This window comes from Enhydra lutris, unplaced genomic scaffold (assembly GCF_002288905.1).
Source record: "Enhydra lutris kenyoni isolate GAN:26980312 unplaced genomic scaffold, ASM228890v2 scaffoldscaffold122, whole genome shotgun sequence".
NCBI lineage: Eukaryota > Metazoa > Chordata > Mammalia > Carnivora > Mustelidae > Enhydra > Enhydra lutris.
Genome location: NW_019154206.1, coordinates 367,206 through 387,462, shown reverse-complemented (window position 1 = coordinate 387,462; position 20,257 = coordinate 367,206). Strand labels below are relative to the sequence as shown.

Here is a 20,257-nt window from a genome sequence, read left to right as displayed (position 1 = left end):
AAGCAAGTCTGGGAAACCAGTCCCAGGTAACAGAGCCCAAATACAAGGGCGGTCAGGCCAAGTGGAGACATTCAATTAGTGGAGCGCCCATACTGTCTCCCTAGCTACCAAGGAGTGTGGGCCCCACCTTTTGGGCGCCTTTTGGGGGCCAATTCTGACCAAGGTGATAGGCTAGTTCAAATATCTACTATAGGGTAAATTGTAATTCAATTAGCCCCCCATGTGTGACCTAGCATGACTGTGCAGCTTTCTCTGTGTGTTACAATCTCATTGGCCACCTGTGTGGGGCCAGGCTCAACCACATGGCCTTTGCCCTTTTAAAGTTCGTCTGTAAGGCTGGAAGGGGTCGCTCTCTCCGTAAGAGGCAGCCCCCATCGGTCAGTTTGATTATCGATGCTTGGCGCAAAATAAAGCTTTGCTTGACCTTTGCTTTGTATCAGTCTCGCTCCTTTGATTATGGGCCCATCATTAGCCCCAGACCCCCAAAGGATGGGAAAGGTGGGGGCCTTTGGGTCTATTATCTTATTGGGAGCAGCGCCATGTATTTGTGTGGACTCAACTTTCCTCCTGGTTCTCATGGTGCTGAATCTTCAATGCATGATGTTTCCCTGTCGTTTTAATTTTGAATTTTCTACTACTTGTAGTTTTGTTTTCTCCTTGATTATATTATAGGGGTTTTGTGTATTGCAGTCGTTCTCAAAGTGTGGGCCAGGGACACCTGGAGTTTCCTGAGACCCTTCCTCTGAGTTGGTGAGTTCAAAACTAAGTGCATATGGGCACCTGGGTGGCTCAGTGGGTTAAGCCTCTGCCTTCAGCCCAGGTCATGATCTCCAGGTCCTGGGATCGAGCCCCACATCGGGCTCTCTGCTCAGCAGGGAGCCTGCTTCTGCTTCTCTCTCTGCCTGCCTCTCTGCCTACTTGTGATCTTTCTCTCTCTGTGTCAAATGAATAAATAAAATCTTTAATAAAAAAAAAAAAACTAAGTGCACAATAATAGCTTTTCCCTCCCATTTCCTTTCTCTCACAAATGTACAGTAGCAGTTTGGACTGAGTTCTGCCATTCTCAAGGGCACAGGCAGCTTTGGAAACCAGCTGCTTTCCATCAAGCCAGACATTAAAGGGATTTGCAAAATATAATGCAATGCTACTCTTTTCACTAATATTTATTTGTTTTGGAAAATGTAGTTATTTTCCATAAAGTAGGATTTTGTGGTTTTTTGTTTAAATGAAACAAAATGTAGTCATTTGTTTGGGCTGCTATAACAAAGCACCACAGGGGTGCGTGGCTGACTCAGTCTTTAAGTGCCCACCTTCTGCTCAGGTCATGTGCTGGGATCTAGCCTTGTTGGGCTCCTTGCTCAGCAGGAAGCCTGCTTCTCCCTCTCCCACTCCCCCTGCTTGTATTCCCTCTTTGACTGTCTCTGTTAAATAAATAAAATCTTTAAAAAAATTTTTTTAAAGTACCACAAGCAGGGTGACTTAAAGAACAAAAACTTTTTGTCTCAGTTATGGAGGCTAGAAGTCCAAGATCAAGATTTTTATATGGTTTGGTTTTTCAGAGGGCCTGAGAGAGAGACTGCTCTGTTCCTCTTTTCTCAGCTTCTGGGGTTTCCTGGCAGTCTTTGGTATCCCTTGGCCTGTAGATGCTGCCTTTCATCTTCACGTGGATGTCTCCCTGTGTGCATGTCTGTTTCCAATTTTCCTCTTTTTATAAAGAAACCAGTCATTTTGGAGCTGGGTTCACCATAGTGACCTCAGTCTGACTTAATTACTTCTGTAGAGACCTGTCAAAATAAGGTCACAGTCTGAGGTATGGGATTAGGATTAAATATATTAATTTCCAGGGGACACAATTCTGCCTATCACATGTGTTAACATATAATGGATTTATTTTTTTAATTTATTTTTATTTTTTAAATGGATTTTTAAGAATTAAAGTATAATCTTTTGGTTTTAATTCTTAATATGACAAATATTGATAGATAGAACCTCCATAAACAAAACTGCTTGCAGTCCTCAGTGATTTTTAAGATACGAAGAGTTCTCGGGGTGCCTGGGTTGTTTTGTCAGCTGCCTTCAGCTCAGGTCATGATCCCAAGGTCCTGGGATTGAGTCCCAGGACTCAGTGGGGCGCCTGCTTCCCCCTCTGCCTGCGACTCACCCTGCTTGTACGTTCCCTCTCTCTTTCTCTGACAAATAAATAAACTCTTTGAATAAAAATCAAAATAACACCCCTTTAGAGCATTCTCATAGCATTCCCCCATGTGCTTGAAAAATCCATTCCCTATAGAGGGAAAATCCACAAGTGGGAGGAGGCCTAAAGGAGATCAGGGCAGGAGCCATGGGGATATTTAGGTGGAAAGTGTCCCAGGCAGAGATCACAGAAAATGTGAGACTCTAGATCTTCAAAGAACACACTTTCATAGTTCCCTCGTAAACTTTAAACAAATACAGGTACATATGATGTTTTTTCCTTACCTTCGCTAACATTTTGAACTGGGCAGCTCCAGCTTGATGTCCTTGGGCACCTCACTCTAACCTGTCCAAAGGCCACCTACTCTTCCTGCGCTCCAGCCTTACTCCTCCATGTCACCCCAGCCTACCTCGGTTGTCTGTATCATAATCTGATACTAGATGAAGATTCTTTGAGAAAGATTCCTTTCTCTCTCTTACTCCTCGAGTCACTGAGACTCCATGGTGGATTAAAGATGGCCCCAAAGTCTTTGTCTCTTTCCACCTGGAGGTGGAATTTATTTCCCCTTCCCCTGTCTCTGGGCTTATCTGACGGACCAGGCTCTATAATGTAGCAGAAGTGATGATGTGTGACTTCTGAGGCCAAATCATAAGAAGTTTTTGTGGATTATGCCTAGTTCTCCTGGAGGGCTTCTTCTTGGGACTTCCCACCTTAGAACCCAGCTACTGTGCTGAGAAGAGCCTAAGCCATGTGAAGGGGCCTAATGTGAAAGTTCCGGTCAAGAACCCCAGCTGAGCTCATGTCTGGCAGCCGGCAGCAACTGCTAGTTCGCCAGTGCGCCTCCATTCTCAGCCTTCACGTGAGTCCAGCTCCCACTGTATCTACCTGACACTGCACAAGAGGCCAGTAAGTGAGAAGAAGTCGGTTGATCCATAATAGAACGGTGAGAAAGAAATCATTGTTTGTTATATTTATTTATTTATTTATTTATTTATTTATTTATTTAATTTTAGAGCAAGAGAGCACGAGCAGGGGGAGCAGCAGAGGGAGAGAGAGAGAAGCAGGCTCCCCGCTGAGCAGGGAGCCCAAAGCGGGGCTCAATTGCAGGACCCTGGCCTCATGACCTGAGCCGAAGGCAGACATGTTAAGACTGAGCCACCCAAGTGCCCCAAAATCATTGTTTTAAACCACTATGTTTAGGATGTACATAGTATTAGAAAAGTGAATCTCTGGGGTGCCTGGGTGGCTGAGTGGGTTAAAGCCTCTGCCTTCGGCTCAGGTCATGATCCCAGGGTCCTGGGATCAAGCCTGGCATCTGGCTCTCTGCTCAGCAGGGAGCCTGCTTCCCTTGCTCTATCTCTGCCTGCCTCTCTGTCTACTTGTGATCTCTGTCAAATAAATAAATAAAATCTTAAAAAAAAAAAAAAAAGAAATGTCAATCTCTGGCTTATGGATTTTTCTCTTCTAAAAATCTGTCCTGCTCCTTCCTTTCTATCTCCACCACAAGGGCTTTAGTTCAGGCCCTCATTGATTTTTAAAAATGTAAAAAATAAGGGTGTCTGTGTGGCTCAGTGGGTTAAGCCTCTGCCTTCGGCTCCGGGCATGATCTCAGGGTCCTGGGATTGAGCCCCACATCGGGCTCTCTGCTCAGCGGGGGGCCTGCTTCCCCCTCTCTCTCTGCCTGCCTCTCTGCCTACTACTGACCTCTCTGTGTCAAATAAATAAAATCTTTTTAAAAATGTAAAAAACATGTTTTTTAACAAGTAATATATTCTCATGGCTTGAAATTCAGAAGGTACAATTGGGCATTTAATGAGATCTTCCTCTGTTCCTTGACTCCACCACCAACCTTCCTCCTCATGAGCAACTACTATTTCTAGTTTCTTGGAGGTCCTTTTGTAGCTGTATTATGCATTCACAAGTAAATTATGTGTAAATATTTTTTCACTCTTTTACACAACTGGGTTTCTTTGAGCATCTTCCTAGGGAGCTTAGAACCGCTGTGGCCAAACACCAGGAAGATTGCTAGGGAAGGCAACCCCATTGGTGCAGAGCATTTCCAAGGCCACGATACAGGGTGACTGGAATCCCCGGACCTACAAGGGAAAAGGTCCTGTTTTGAAGCAGCCAGGTGTAGAATCCTCAAATTTGGACTGATGCACAAGCTGTGTTCTACCTAGGATGGCTAGATGTGTGGCCTCAATGTGCAGTAGGCAAAGGGTGATCCCTTGCCACTCTCTGAGTGCAGCAAAGTGGAAAGGGTTTCTATGTGTGCAGGACACACAGAAGTCACCATCAAGCTATTACCTCTTCTCTAACTGAAAGGCTTCTTTCCACATGTTCCATGCCCCATCCCGTGTCTGAGAACACAGTTGGGCATGGCTCTACACTTTGAAGTGATGCTTCGTTTTCCCCTCCAGAGATCCTAGTTCCAGCCTAGACTTGACCAGTAACGCACTCTGTGTCCCTGAAAACCTCTTCAGAGGATGATGACTGCTTGATCCACATCACCTGAGAGAGTAAAATTAACATCTCATGTGTCAACCTCTTCTCTGGTAATCAGGAGCTTGGTCCCAGCCTGTGCAGTAGGAGATGGGACCTGGAGAACATCCTTCATCTGAGGGGAGGGGACTGAGGGACAGAGAGGTGGGCGTAAATCCCCCCCTCCAGGTCACACAGCACATTCAATAAGGAAAACTCACTGAATATGACTGAGTCTTTAGTCTTGTCTAATTTCTCCCCAGATCTGCCCTTCTCTATTGCCTCCATTGTACCTCCAGTGCTCAAGTAAAAATAAAATAATATAAAATAAAACTATTCTCCAACATTTCTTCACTGAACAAAGATTGGCTGTTACAGCCAGGAACTGTTTGGCAACAAAGAAAATAAAAGCTCTACCCTCATGAGCTGATATTTTTGTGTGTGTGAGAGGTGGGGTGGGTGGTACTTTGTTTTTAAAGTACTTTTTTAAACTACCTATTTTTTTTTAAACTACCTATTTTTTAATGTCAGGTGGTATCAGGATGGGCTAGGTTCTGTTGAAGTAACAGCCTCCCTGTGCCCTGGGGTTGGCAGCTGGGTGGGTGGGGTAGGGGGTGTTTCCAGCTCGTCATAACCATAGTGGGTGTTGCTGGTTACCCAAGTCTCCTTGTCTTGACTCTCTCTACCCCCTGTAGCAACAATCATTGTATGGGGCTGAGTTGCTCTCTGTGAGATTAGCGACCACCCACTTCAGTGGTAGGGGAGCAGGTGACAAATGCAGGTGCTGAGATGATGATGATCTCCACGGCAGTTTGTTTCCTGAGATTTCCACACTGAGAATTTGAAGACTAAAAAGGAGCATAGTGAGCTGGGGTGGTGAGGAGGAAACAGCGCTGATACTTACATGGAGGGCAGGCAGGAGTACTGGGCCAAGAGGACAGATTATGAAAACAGAATATACAACCTGAAAGTGGAACAAGGGGACACGTGGGTGGCTCTGTTGGTTAGTCATCTGCCTTTGGCTCAGGTCATGATCCCAGGGCCCTAGAATTGAATCCCACATTGAGCTCCTTGCTCAGCAGGGACCCTGCTTCTCCCTCTGCCCGTTCTGCCTGCAGCTCCCCCTGCTTGTGCACTGACAAATAAATAAAATCTTAAAAAAAAAAAGGGGGTGGAACAAGGACCTAAATATCTAGGAACTCCTCCGTCACATTTCTTACACTAATGAATATGAACAGTATAAATAATTATTGGTAATGTTACATACACAGAGCACATCGTTTGACAGCCAGTTGGCAAAATTCATACAGCCTTAGTATCCATACACTTAAGAGCTAAGATACTAACAGCCGGTGATATTGAAAGAAAACCAGAAGCTTCCACAGCCCCCAGAAAGACAAAAGTACAATTAGTTAGTGGATTTCAGAGTCATCTTAGGTCAATACTATTCTGCTCATGCTGTCTTCATTAACTACCATGATGCAACATGTCTGCATAATAAATAAAAGTTCCAGCTAGTAAACTTGACCTGAACATTACTAAGAATGTTTAATACACCGGAGCACCTTGCTGGCTCAGTTGACTCTTGATCTCGAGTTATGAGTTCAAACCCCATGTTGGACATAGAGCTTTTTTTTTTTTTTTTTTTTTAAAGGAGTGTTCACACAAATTCACATTTTATGTTTAGGGTATTTTTAAGAGAAAAAAAGAAAGAGCATAATTTTTTGTTATCTTATCAGGGTCCTCTGGCATTTACGCTAAGCCTGGAGCAGTCCAAGTGGGATTCACATCTACAAAAGGGAATCGTGGCAAGGAACCTCAGTTTGGAGGCGCAAAGATGTGATTCTGAAAACCAGTCTCAAGAAGGAATTATATGAACCATGTGCTTCACCCACTTGGGCAGCCAGAGCCACCGTCCAAACAGTTTAATGGAACAGGTACTGTTAAAACTGCTAAATATATTCATGCTTGACGAGGCATGAAAGCTTACACAATAAGGGTTAACACAGCAGGTCTGAGGCTTCAGCTGTTCCAAGGTACTGTTTGCAAGGCTGGCCTCTGGCTGGCATCTGGCAACTTGGCATTTAGAGTGTGGTCTGTAACCCAACTGATAAGGACATCTCACTGTGCCTAGACTATGCAAACAATGTGATTTGCACTGAGCACCTGCTTTCCTCTGGGAGTCTGGAATTTGGTACATGCTGGACAGAAATACCTACTTGCTTAATCCTCAGTGAGCTTTGTATGACCCTCTCAGGGCAGGGACAGCATTGGAAGCCAACATGTAGATTCCCCCAGACATCACCTGGCTTTCCCATCCTTGCTACATCACTTTAATAAATCTTAGCTGTGAGTACAATATGCTAAGTCTCAAGAATTCATCTAGAAATCTCTGGATGTGGGGGTGGCCTTGTGGGCCCCCAACAGTTCCACTGCTATTTGTTCAAAATTATGCGGATTATATTGTTATCTGTATTCTGAAAAGGGGGAGGGAGGATGGATTTCTGTTTCTTATTAAAAGGAGGTTCTGGGTCACATGTAATAGATGAGGTATCATTTAGGGTTTACAAAAAAAAAGTCACAAATTTAAACAAAACCAACAAAGAGAAAACACGCACTTTGTGGGATCTGTCGGGCAGGTTCTTTCTCCCAGGCTCTGGTGTCTCTTGAGAGCTATATTGTTAACACTGGTGCAGGCAACACAAGCAACTATCCAACTAGGAAGCAAGGTCCCCACCTGTTACGTGTGGGCTGCCCTAGACAAGACGTGTTTCACCTCAGCCTCAGGGTCTCATGAACCACGAGAGCTATATTACTTAAAGGGTTTTATGACAGATACCAGGTAATTGCCAGAATGATCTTGGGGGGGGGGGAAGTACATTCAGTACTTGGCTATGCAAATTCACATAACTGTCTTGCCCCATTCCATTCCAGGATACCAGCACCTCTCCAGGTCCCATCTCAGGGACTTCTGACTTCCTGGTAGTAAGGCCTCTGGAAAATCAAGTCTTTTTTTTTTTTTTTTTAAGATTTTATTTATTTATTTGACAGAGAGATCACAAGCAGGCAGAGAGGCAGGCAGAGAGAGAGGAGGAAGCAGGCTCCCTGCTGAGCAGAGAGCCCGATGCGGGGCTCAATCCCAGGACTCTGAGATCATGACCTGAGCCGAAGGCAGCGGCTTAACCCACTGAGCCACCCAGGCGCCCCCGGAAAATCAAGTCTTAAAAGACTAAGCACCCATCTTTAATATCAGGGATTTCTATAAAGTCAAGGAGACTTCCTACCCTTCTGAATAAAGTCTAATTGGCCAGATAGAAAAAAGTCTGACGCCTTTTTTTTTTTTGGTCTTACTTTTTACATTGTCAATCTACTATTATAGCAACACTGAATTAAAAGAAAGAAAATTGTATATAATCCCACAAATCAACCACAGATGTCCTCATGTACTGTTGTTTTGCTCACTTATAGGTACACACTGGAAATAATTTGTTACCCAAATAAGTAGTGAACTACCAGGGAAAGAGTTACTACCGAAGGTATAAAATGAAAACCAGTGATCTCCTTCCCCAACCTATGCAACAGTCACACATCTCATCAACGACTTAGCCATTTCTATTCCGGTTCTTCCTGAAGCCATGTCTGTAATTCTGATCTTCTATGGTCTGTAGAATTACTGACTTCCTGCTCTGATGTGGAATGTAGATTTGGCTCAACTCTTGCTCCTCTATTTCCTTCTAATTTCTGTCATATTACCATTCTATGCTCCAATTTTGGTTTCCTAAAATAACCTATGTATCATATTATATTTAAGAGGTCGCTTCCTAAGATGAGGATACAGGGATACTCTTTTCCCCACTATCTCTTTCTTCTTCTACTTTACAACAGCTAGAGACTATACCATTACTGTTGGTGAAAGTGCTGGGAATCTCATGCTCTTGCCATTACGAAATCCTCATGTCACAGTTCTGGCTTTCTTCCTTAGGAAAAGCCAAGAACAAAAAACAAAAACTCAGTACCTACTGTATATATTGTATCTATGCAGATACTGTTATGAAGGGCCAATCAGAACAATCTGATTGTATATCCCCCCTCTTTTATTCCAATTTCATGAGTGCTCTGCCTCTTCTAAGTAGTAGTATCATCAGGATCAAATACATGGCTTTTGGGGTGCCTGGGTAGCTCAGTTAAGCGTCTGACTCGTGTTTTTGGCTCAAGTTGTGATCTCAGGGTCATGAGATCCAGCCTGGCATTGGGCTCTGCGTTCAACATGGAGTCTGCTTGAAATTTTCTGTCCTCTCTCTCTGCCCCTCCCCCACTTATTCTCTCTAAAAAAACCCAATCTTTAAAAAAAAAAAAAAAAGCATCTTGGATTTATTTTTTCACTTGCAATTACTTTTTGACTCACTCTTAGAATAAAACTTTAACTACTTGGTTCCCCAAATATCTGTTCTCTTTGAGGCTTCTGTTTTATCATACATTTTTCCTTTCAAGTTGAAGGCTTTCTTCATCTTTCACACCTTGGTTCCCATCCATATTGAAGAGGCTATCGAAGATGGGAAGTTCAAAGAGGTGGGTGAGACCAGTTTAATGGCATGCTTTGCTAGAGGGTGAAAAGTGCAAGAACCAGCTGTTTGGGTGAAGGTTCTCATGATGCCCAAACAATGCAGCCCTTGTTTTGAAACATAATCCACCAAATTTCCTAGTTCCCCAGACCATTTTTAGTATGTAACTTCCTTCCTACTTTATTTTCTGCTTACCCACAGCCGGACAGTCACTGTAAGACAAGAAAAGTAGGGGAGAAAGGAGAGAAAATGTGGAGTTTCACAGATCTTCACATAACCCTGTTTTTCTCCCCCACCTCTTGGTGTACAGCTCTGCTTGGGGGCTGTGGCCTCTACTGCTGCAGCCCTCTCCTCACATGTTCCTGGCTTCAGCCTTTCCACTCTGCATCTCCAGGTGTTGCTCTCACACCTGCTGTCACCTTGCTCAAATTTGCAGTTACGGCCTCTCCCACTTTCTTCACCATTGTTGATTCACACTTCAGCCTTTGTTTTGAACGTGCTGCTGAGCTGACCTTCTTAACCATCCGTGTGCATGTTTTCATGTGGTTGTAATATTTTGTGTATATACTACTTTGGGTCCTGTTTTCACTTCACCTGATAAATATTTTCTATATTGCTATACAGTGAGCTCTGATTATAGTCAACCTGAACAACAAAGTTAAATTAGAGCACAATGGAGTTCTTGATATAGAGTCTACTTTTAATTCCAATAAAAACCATTTCAGAAGACTTCCCAACCTCAGTCCTCCAGTTTGTTAACTGCTGGTTTACATTGGCCAGCTTCATATTTCATTACTCAATGCCAACGTCGTCATGCAAAGATTTCTTCTTAGATTGTTTGGGGCTTCACATTAAGAATATCTTCCAGTCCAAAAAATAAAAGAAAAAAGAGAATATCTTCCAGTCCATTGTCTCTAGGAGTGCGTCACAGGGACAATGTCTGATTAAGTTTGGGTGGTTGCTTACACTGAAAAGATTATTTGATGGGTATAGCTACATACTGAATTCCCTAACTCCTGCTAAGAGCTCTGACAAAAGTTTCAAATCAGTGTTATGTTCACAGCTTCTCATCTAAATGCAGACGTAAACGCATGTTAGTGTACATACAAATTACTTGTGCTGCTTTTAGGAATTGCAGGCTCCTGGGTTTTACCACCAGAGATTCTGATTTAGTAGATCAAGGTAAGCTTGGAAATGTGCGGTTTCAATGAACACTCCAAGGAAATCCATGGTCATTAGACCACACTGAGTGTCACACCTTTGTTACTTAATGTCTAATAAAGATTTGGCAGTGAGTGTCTCCATCTTGATTATTCAGCTTCTCTCCCATGAGTTTTTTCATGTTGAATAAGGGATGTATTATAACTGAAAACCTTCCCACATTCATTACATTCATAGGGTTTTTCTCCAGTATGAATTCTCCGATGCCTAGTAAGTTGACATCGCTGACTAAAGGCCTTTTCACAATGATTACATGCATAAGGTTTCTCGCCAGTGTGTGTTCTCTCATGTTTCATAAGTGTTGACCGATCATTAAAGGCTTTCCCACAGTCAATACATTCATAGGGTTTTTCTTCAGTATGTGTTCTCTCATGTTCAATAAGGCGTGACCTCTGACTGAAGGCTTTCACACACACGTTACACCGATAGGGCTTGTCTCCAATGTGTGTTCTTTGATGCACAATGAGGGGAGACCTCTGGCTGAAAGCTCTTTCACAATGACTGCACTTGTAAGGTTTCTCTCCAGTATGGGTGCGCTGATGCACAACAAGCTGTGATCGCTGCCGAAAAGATTTCCCACAGTTATTACATTCATATGGCTTCTCTCCAGAATGAATTCTCTGATGGGAAAGAAGGTGAGAGGTCCCAGTAAAGGCTTTCCCACACTGATTACATTCAAAAGGTTTTTCTCCAGTATGAGTTCTCTGATGCTCAATAAGGTGAGAGCTCCCACTGAAAGCTTTATCACACTGATTGCATTTATATGGCTTCTCTCCAGTGTGAATTCGCAGATGCCTAATAAGTTGAGTGCTTCGAATGAAGGACTTTCCACACTGGTTACATTCATAGGGTTTCTCTCCAGTGTGAGTTCTTTTATGTGCAACAAAGTCCGAGCTTTGACTGAAGGACTTTCCACAATGAGTACACTCATAAGGCTTCTCTCCAGTATGAATTCTTTGATATACAATAAGGTTAGAGTTCCACCTGAAAGATTTTCCACATTCGTGACATTTATATGGTTTTTCTCCAGTGTGAGTTCGCTGATGCCTAATAAGTTTGGAACTCTGGGTGAAGGATTCCCCACACTGGTTACATTCATAGGGCTTTTCTCCAGTGTGTGTTCTCTGATGTACGACAAGGTCATAGCTCTGGCTGAAAGACTTGCCACACTGAGTACACTCATAGGGCTTTTCTCCAGTGTGTGTTCTCTGGTGTACAACAAGCTTAGAACAACAGCTGAAAGATTTTCCACACTGACTACATGCATGTGGCCTCTTTCCAGTCTGAATGATGTCACCGTCAGTAAAAGATGAGGCTGCGTGGAAGGCATTATGTTCCTCCCCACACCTAAATGGTGCTTCTCTACAATCACTTATTTCGGTTCGTATGAGGCAGTCATCACACTCATACTGACATTCTCTAAGATGCATCGGCTTGTGTTCATTCCGAGTCTTGCTATGATTGATAATGTTTCCATAGTCTGGATAGTTATTTTTGTTCTCTGCTGAGAAAAGTCTATTATGAAATTGCAGGGAGGTACCGTAGCTCAAAGAGTCACTAGTGACAGTAAATTCACAAAATTTTTTATTTCTCATTTCAACATTTCCAAGTTTATTCAAATAAATGCTCTGACAGAAGGCTCCAGCATTTTGGTGATTTTCATAAGGCTTCCGATCAGCCTGGCCTTTCTCATGATTCATGAAAACTGAATTCTGTTTCAACTTTTTAACCTGTGAGTCAAGGGTATGGAAATGTGTTCTTGTGAGTAATGTTGGAGGTAGAAGGCTTACACTCAGGTAACTTCCCCCAAGGTCATGCTCACAATGGTCCCCTTGAGCAAACAGTGTCTCTGTTGTAAGTACCATTTGATTCCAAGAGTCCTCCTGGTGCTCCCTTAGCTGGTTCTTCCAATCCTGCCTTTCTCCTAATGACACCAACCAGGGGCCCTCCTCCTGTAGGCAGTGTTTCATTTCTATGTGGTGGAATGGTTCTTCCACAGCAAAATCTTCTTTGGAAGCTGACTCTTTCTTTTCAAATATATTCTTCCAATCTGAAAGAAATCCAATATACCTGAATTACTGGAGATGCATTAGAGGGGGAGGATGGGATGGAGGAGACCACCAAGTATGAGAGGTTCTCTGGGTTTGTTTCTAATCCATGGACTGTAAGTTCATGCAGGATGTTAAAAAAAAAGGGATGGAACAGCAAACAGGGTAGTGGTGATAACGTATAAAAAACAAACAAAGATAATGAAGAGGTAACCCAGGAAGACTAGTCTGCAGAGGGAGAAGAGGAATAAGAACAAGCAGGGGAGGGTAAAGATTAAAGGAGAGATCCAGAAAGAATTGGGCCTAAGGGTATATAGCCTTCATAGCCACAGAAGATACCTACAATATAATTGCCTGTGAAGCCAGTGAATACGGTACCTGACTTGGAAAAAGGGTCTTTGCGTAAATTAAGGAACTTGAGCTAGGGAAAGTATCTGTGTAGGCCCTAACTGTGACCAGAAGTGTCCTATAATGGGGAAGTAGAGATATGATACACACAGAAGTGAAATGAACATGGAACAAAGAGATTTAGAGATGCTGGCCTTAAAGACTAAAGTGATATGGGCACAAACCAAGGAATGCTGCAGCCACCAGAAGCTGGTGAGTGAGACAAGGAAGAGATTTCTTCCTGGACCCTTCCAAGGGTGCATGACTCTACACCTTGGTTTCAGACCAATGGTATTGATTTCAGGTTTCTGGCCTCCAGAATCATGGGAGAATCAATTTGTGTTGTTTTAAGCCCCTCACCTGGTAATCTGTTACAGCAGCCGCAGGAAATTAATAAAGAGACTAACTGGTACCTCAACCTAGATTATTGACCCAGAATCTTAGTCTATCTCTTCTTTTTTTAAAGATTTTATCTCTTTAGGGGCGCCTGGGTGGCTCAGTGGGTTAAGCCTCTGCCTTCAGCTCAGGTCATGATCTCAGGGCCCTGGGATCGAGCCCCGCATCGGGCTCTCTCCTCAGTGGGGAGCCTGCTTCCCTCTCTCTCTCTCTGCCTGCCTCTCTGCCTACTTGGGATCTCTGCCTGTCAAATAAATAAATAAAATCTTAAAAAAAAAAAAGATTTTATCTCTTTATTTGATAGACAGAGAGGGAGATCACAAGTAGGCAGAGAGGCAGGCAGAGAGAAAGGGAAGCAGGATCCCTGGTGAGCAGAGAGCCTGATGTGGGGCTCAATCCCAGGACCCTGAGATCATTACCTGAGCCGAAGGCAGAGGCTCAACTCACTGAGCCACCCAGGTGCACCCCCCTCCCCGCTTTTTAAGAAAATTTGATTTATTTATTTGACAGAGAGAGAGACACAGCGAGAGAGGGAACACAAGCAGGGGAGGCAGGAGAGGGAAAACCTGGTTTCCCACAAAGCATGGAGCCTGATGTGGGGCTCAATCCCAGGACCCTGGGATCATGACTTGAGCTGAAGGCAGACGCTTAATGTCTGAAACACCCAGGCCCCCAGTCTATCTATTTTCTGATTCTGCATCTTGAAATGATCCCAAACACCAACACAGACTTAATATTCTTTTTTTTTTGTGTGTGATTTTTTTTTTTTAAGATTTTATTTATTTATTTGACAGAGAGATCACAAGTAGGCAGAGAGGCAGGCAGAGAGAGAGGAAGGGAAGCAGGCTTCCTGCCGTGCAGAGAACCCGATGCGGGGCTCGATCCCAGGACCCTGGGACCATGACCTGAGCCGAAGGCAGAGGCTTTAACCCACTGAGCCACCCAGGCGCCCCCAGACTTAATATTCTTAACGCACCATTTCAACTATTTCTTCAGGCTAACCACAGAAGAAAAACTCTCTACCCACTTTGTAATCAATGCCACAGACTTCCCAGAAAAGCACTGTAGTCCTTGAAGCAGTAGTTGGCTAGGCTGGGCTGCAACTGAGTTTCACTAACTAGCAACTTCTTCTTCTTCTTCTTCTTTTTTTTTTTTTTTTAAATTTTATTTATTCATTTGACAGGAAGAGACACAACAAGAGAGGGAACATAAGCAGGGGGAGTGGGAGAGGGAGAAGCAGCCTTCCCGCTGAGCAGGGAGCCCACACAGGGTTCGATCCCAGGACCCTGGGATCATGACCTGAGCTGAAGACAGACGCTTAACCAACTGAGCCATCCAGGCACCCCTAACTAGCAATTTTTTTTTTTTTTTATGTATGTATGTATGTATGTATGTATGTATGTATGTATGTATTTATTTATTTATTTATTTATTTGACAGAGAGAGAGAAAGAGATCAGGCAGAGAGGCAGGCAGAGAGAAAGGAGGAAGCAGGCTCTCCACTGAGCAGAAAGCCCGATGCGGGGCTTGATCCCAGAACGCTGAGACCATGACCTGAGCCGAAGGCAGAGGCTTAACCCACTGAGCCACCCAGGCGCCCCTAACTAACTAGCAACTTCTAAAGCTCATTTTCCTTGACAGTAAGCCAGGAATAAAACCTTAGCTGGGGTGCCTGGGTTTTTGAGACCGGAAGAAGGAAAGAAGTCTCAGGGTGGTTAAGATGTGACTGAGTTGTGCCTGGTCATTGGAAACTGGGTAAAGGAGGCCAGACATTTTACACAGTGTCTCTATCAAGATTGCAAAATGAGGAAAACAGACTGTGGGTCAGCTAGAAAGAAGTATCTATGATAGATGAGAAGAAAGATGCTGTCCACATACTGAGGAGAAGAAAGATGCTGTCCACATACTGAATTCAGAATGGCATCATTTGAAGGACCAAGGACAAGTAAAAGCAGGTGACACTTCAGAGGGAAAAGTAACAGAGGCTGTAGGTGAGAGTTACAAGGTAAGAAAGAGCAGGAAAACACAAGATAAACCCAACACCTCTGGCTAGGGGAACGTTTCGATGATACTGTGAAGGTCCAAAGTGGTGTGAAGGACACACGTGATGTTTACAGCTAACTGAAAGCAGCCAGTTAAGAAAGGCCACTTACTGGGGCGCCTGGGTGGCTCAGTGGGTTAAGCCTCTGCCTTCGGCTCAGGTCATGGTCTCAGGGTCCTGGGATTGAGCCCCACATCGGGCTCTCTGCTCAGCGGGGAGCCCGCTTCCTCCTCTCTCTCTGCCTGCTGCTCTGCCTACTTGTGATCTCTCTCTCTGTGTCAAACAAATAAATAAAATCTTTAAAAAAAAAAAAAAAAGAAATGCCACTTACTGCGTGATTCCAACTACAGGACATTCTGGAAAAGGTAAAACTATAAAGAGTAAAATAACCAGTGGTTTCCAGGAGCTAGGGTGGAGAGAGGGAAAAACAGGTGGAGCACAGAGAATATTTAGGGCAGTAGAACTACTTTGCTTGATACTATAAAGATGGACATGTGGCATTATACATTTACCCAAACCCGCAGAATGTCCAACACCAAGAGTGAACCTAATGTAAACTGATCTCTACTGGTAATGTGTGAATACAGCTGCACCCATTGTAACAAATGTACCACAGAATGCAGGATATTAATAATAGAGGAAACTGTGTGTGTATGTGGTGAGGAAGGGTGATAAAATGGGAACTCTGTACTTTCTGCTAAACTTTCGGTAAACATAAAACTCTAATAAATAAAACCTATTAGGGGCGCCTGGGTGGCTCAGTGGGTTAAGCCGCTGCCTTCGGCTCAGGTCATGATCTCAGGGTCCTGGGATCGAGTCCCACATCGGGCTCTCTGCTCAGCGGGAAGCCTGCTTCCTCCTCTCTCTCTCTCTCTGCCTGCCTCTCCGTCTACTTGTGATCTCTCTCTGTCAAATAAATAAATAAAATCTTTAAAAAAAAAAAAAAATAAAACCTATTAATTAAAACAAAACAAAAACAAATATCAGAAGCAGCCCAATTAGTAGGGGTAATGAACATGTTCTAAAATTGACTATAGTGATAGATGCAGATGCTGTGAATATACTACAATCCTTTGCATACTTCAAATGAATGAATCATATGGCATGTGAATTATATCTTGATACCACTATTAAAGAAAAAAAGGAGTTCCAATCAGGCTTAGACACTGGGACATACAAGGAGGTGGACCGATGGGATGAGGAGAGGTGGGAAAACAAGTCCAGGAACTGATTTAGTAGGAATCCTTCTGGAAGGAATAGGTTGTTGCCATTTCCTAGGATGCAGAAGTTCTCACCACATCTCTGGATCATCTAGAAGTTGTAGGAATGTCCAACATGAGGAGGAATGGACACCCAACTACAGGGTAAAGACAAGGCATGACGGAGAGATCCATCTGCCCTGGGTGGAAGTGAGGGTGGGGGACTCGAGGAAAAGAGGGGGCACAAGCACCTGGGAATAGATGAAGGAGCTGGGAGGTGAAGATCAAAGGGAAGATGGGAACAGAAATGAACCCACACATGAGAAATGTTGGGACAAGAATGACATGTGTTTTTCATGGATTGGGGACAGAGGGACAGCCCTACATGGGTCAGAATGTGGCTGCCTTGGATGCAAGGAAGCAGCAGAGAACACCCAAGAAAGCTCCCTGTACCTCCTTCCCTCCTTGGACCCAGGCTCCTATGGAGAGCAACTTCACCAGGTTAACTCACCAGGTCACTAGCCTGCTCTCACCTTGGGGAGGTCCCTGTTCTGCCCTCCATGGGTCTTGTCCTTGCTCCAGCCAGCTGATCACATCCGGTTTGGAAAGCAGAAGCCCTGGTCAATGGGGAAAAAATACAGGACTTTGTGCTCTGCTCAGAGAGTAGGAGAACCATGTCCTCTGGCCTAGCCCTCAGTCCCTGGGGTCAGATGTGGAAGTATTAGGAGGGCCATGCACATCCCAAGGAAACTCCCAACAAAACTCTTGGCTCATTATAGACAGAATGAGTGGCAATATCCAGGATCTGTATCTCAAGGGAATCCATTTCTGGAATGCTCAGGTTCAACCCAGGCATATCTGTAAGAAGAGCCAGATCTTTGAGTCCCTGAAGCAGAAAACTGCTGTGATGGGCAGAGCTCGCCTTACCCAGAGAGACCAGGTGGCTGCAGGTCTCCAGAGTCACGGTGCGGTATAGTCTCCTCTGGGCCAGATCCAGTTGTCCCCACTCCTCCTGCGTGAAGGTCACAGCCACATCCTTGAAGCTCACAGCTGGCTGAAATATCACCCATGTTACCATGGGGCTCTGCCTCCCCAGTGTGGAGGTTGGGTCAGGGGGATGGGGCAGCACTGGGAAGGAGAGGACATGTGTTTTAGATGATATCTATGAGCAGTCATGGGGTTCCCACCTTTGGGATCAGGCTCATGCTGTTTTCACTTCTCTCCGAGGGGCTCATCTATCACTGGTCATACCAGTGCTTCTGATTTTTGGTAGTAGGAAACAACAGGAACCCCACTCAGAGATCCCCAGGGTGGCTGAATGGGTTATGGAGGCTTAGTTCTGCCCATCCTCAAGATCCTGCCATGCAGCCATCACAGACAGAGTCTGAGCCAGAGACCTGTCCCAGGCGACCAGGCGTGGGAGACTCATGTTCGCTCTGGTCCTAGGAGGTCCTGGCTCATCCACACAGGGCAGGTGCTTTATCTACGGAGACCCTTTGGCTTTCACATGAAGGCACAGGGCAGCATTACAGTGCTCTCATGTGCCAGACTGAGAAGGTGGATGGTATTCCTAGACCTATTTTTACAGCTGACGAGACTGAGGCAAAGAGAGGGAAAAAAGGTCCCTAACTCACCTGGGATGGGACCGCGTGAGAATGTGCTTCCATCTCCTCCTCATACCTGAAGAAGCTGTGGTGAAGAGAGCAGAGGTCCTCAGAAGGCAGGGCTGGTGAAGAAGGGAACAATGAGGAATTCAGCCCCACCTCAGTAAGCCCATGAGACTGAGCCCACTCCCAACCCCAGACAAAGGAAAGGGCTGCCGGTGCCTTTTGAGGAACATTCCCTTAGGGTATGGGGAGTTGGGAGACAGGGCTCTGACCAAGTACCTTAAAAAGTCCAAGGCTCTGAGGTCCTCTGTGGCAACCAAGCCAGCTTTCCAGATGTGGAATGGGCCAGCCTGCCCAGATCTGAGTCTAGGGATGGACCTGGGCTATCCCAGGCTCAAGGAAAATGCCCTGCCACATGCGGGTATATCTGAACGGTGACCCCACAGATACATACCCATCCCTCAACACCCAAATAAAAGACTGGTCAGTTTTTCCTGTCATTTCAAGAGACTAAATAAGGGGAGGTAGGAGCAGAGTGTTAAGACAACTGGACAATTTTAAAATATCCCAATGATGGGGCGCCTGGGTGGCTCAGTGGGTTAAGCCTCTGCCTTCGGCTCAGGTCATGATCCCAGGGTCCTGGGATCGAGCCCTGCATTGGGCTCTCTGCTCAGTAGGGAGCCTGTTTCCCCCTCTCTCTCTGCCTGCCTCTCTGCCTACCTGTGATTGATCTCTCTCTCCCTCATATAAATAAATAAAAATTTTTAAAAATTTTTAAAAAATGTAAGAGACAGTGCAGGGACAAAAAGCAGCACTGATATTTCTATGAATGAGTGGAAAGGAAAGAAAAGTAGTGGTGAATGTGGGGTCTGGTTTCTATAGCACCAGAGCATGAACTAAGTTCTAGGCTGGGCTTTTCCAGAGCGAAGGCCGTAATCTTAAACCAGAGCCACAGTCCCCTTTCCGCCACTTGCTGACAAATCTGCCGAAGAACCCTTCTCCGGTTGAGCAAGCTGCCTGCCTGCTACACCGCGTCCTGAGGCTGCCGGAACTGCTACAAGCAGCTGCTACAAGTAGCTCGGCACCTCACAGCAGCAGAAATTTAGTCTCCTACAGCTCTGGAGGCCACAAGCTCTTCTGCTGCTACCTTTCTCATTTATTGCTTTGATCTCTGTGCTTTGTTCTGAGAAATGTGTAAGCTGAGCCTTTAGAACCTCTAGGAGGGCCTTCTTAACTCAGTATTTTCTTTTAAAAAGTCACCAACAGATAAATGCAAAGGATCAGAATAGCGAAGGCACAAACAAGAGAACAAACAGTCAGGAAGCTGCCCTGCCTCACCAGAAGGGAAGACGGAAGTGTGGTGCCAAGAGCTACGGAGAAGGGAATTGTTACAAATGCAAAGCAGCCTGGCAATGTCCAACAGTGGTCTGAATTATCAAGAGCACGAGTGCAGAAATCCCCCACCATCAAAAGATGGAACAAATTCTAAGTATGAAGATGGTGATAAAAGGATAGTTAAAAAAAGGAGGGGAGGGCCCTGGGTGGCTCAGTGGGTTAAAGGCTCTGCCTTTGGCTCAGGTCATGGTCCCAGGGTCCTGGGATCAAGGCCCGCGTCGGGTTCTCTGCTCGGCGGGGAGCCTGCTTCCCTTCCTCTCTCTGCCTGCCTCTCTGCCTACTTGTGATCTCTGTCTGTCAAAAAAATAAAAAAAAACTTAAAAAAAAAAAAAAAAAAAAAAAAGGATGTGGCCTAAACTTTAGTGCAAGATCACTAAGAGAACGACATTTTTTAGGGATAAAAGTTAGGCCGTAGGAAGACATAATAATCTTGACTATTCATTTGCCTAACAGATACTATAGCAAAAATATAAAGCAAAAACTTGGTAACCTCAAAGAAGTATGAGAAAACCACAAGGGAAATGCCCACCTACATTTAGAATGTGACTGATCAAAAAGACAGAGTAGAGGGACTCCTGGGTGGCTCAGTGGGTTAAGCCACTGCCTTCGGCTCAGGTCATGATCCTGGGGTCCTGGGATCGAGTCCTGCATCGGGCTCCTTGCTCAGCAGGGAGCCTGCTTCCTCCTCTCTCTCTGCCTGCCTCTCTGCCTGCTTGTGTGTACTCTC

At 44.8% G+C, this 20,257-nt stretch overlaps 1 protein-coding gene and 1 long non-coding RNA gene across 2 annotated transcripts in view; one reads left to right on the top strand and one right to left on the bottom strand.

Moving 5' to 3' along the window:
• Positions 1-6,997, top strand: part of LOC111139881 — an 8,089-nt gene extending 1,092 nt beyond the window's left edge. The window contains exons 2-4 of the long non-coding RNA XR_002640119.1: positions 673-750; positions 2,871-3,137; positions 6,415-6,997. This is a non-coding gene — a long non-coding RNA (uncharacterized LOC111139881). The remainder of the gene's footprint in view (positions 1-672; positions 751-2,870; positions 3,138-6,414) is intronic.
• A 3,550-nt stretch (positions 6,998-10,547) lies between these two features.
• On the bottom strand, positions 10,548-11,902 carry LOC111139846 (zinc finger protein 544-like). The gene is made up of 3 exons (XM_022492255.1): positions 11,873-11,902; positions 11,443-11,666; positions 10,548-11,358 (listed from the first exon to the last, which is right to left on the bottom strand). Exons 1-3 carry the CDS (start codon positions 11,900-11,902, stop codon positions 10,548-10,550), a joined length of 1,065 nt encoding a protein of 354 aa, XP_022347963.1.
• Between the last annotated feature and the right edge of the window lie 8,355 nt (positions 11,903-20,257).

Bases quoted from the DNA above. Each gene is read 5' to 3' on its own strand.
- LOC111139846 (XM_022492255.1), bottom strand. From the start codon at position 11,902: ATGAACACAAGCCGATGCATCTTAGAGAAT. The intron at 11,667-11,872 runs GTCAGTATGAGT...GTTGTACACCAG, and splicing joins GCCGATGCATCTTAGAGAAT to AGAACACACACTGGAGAAAA. The intron at 11,359-11,442 runs GTGGAACTCTAA...AAAGTCCTTCAG, and splicing joins GAATGTGGAAAATCTTTCAG to TCAAAGCTCGGACTTTGTTG.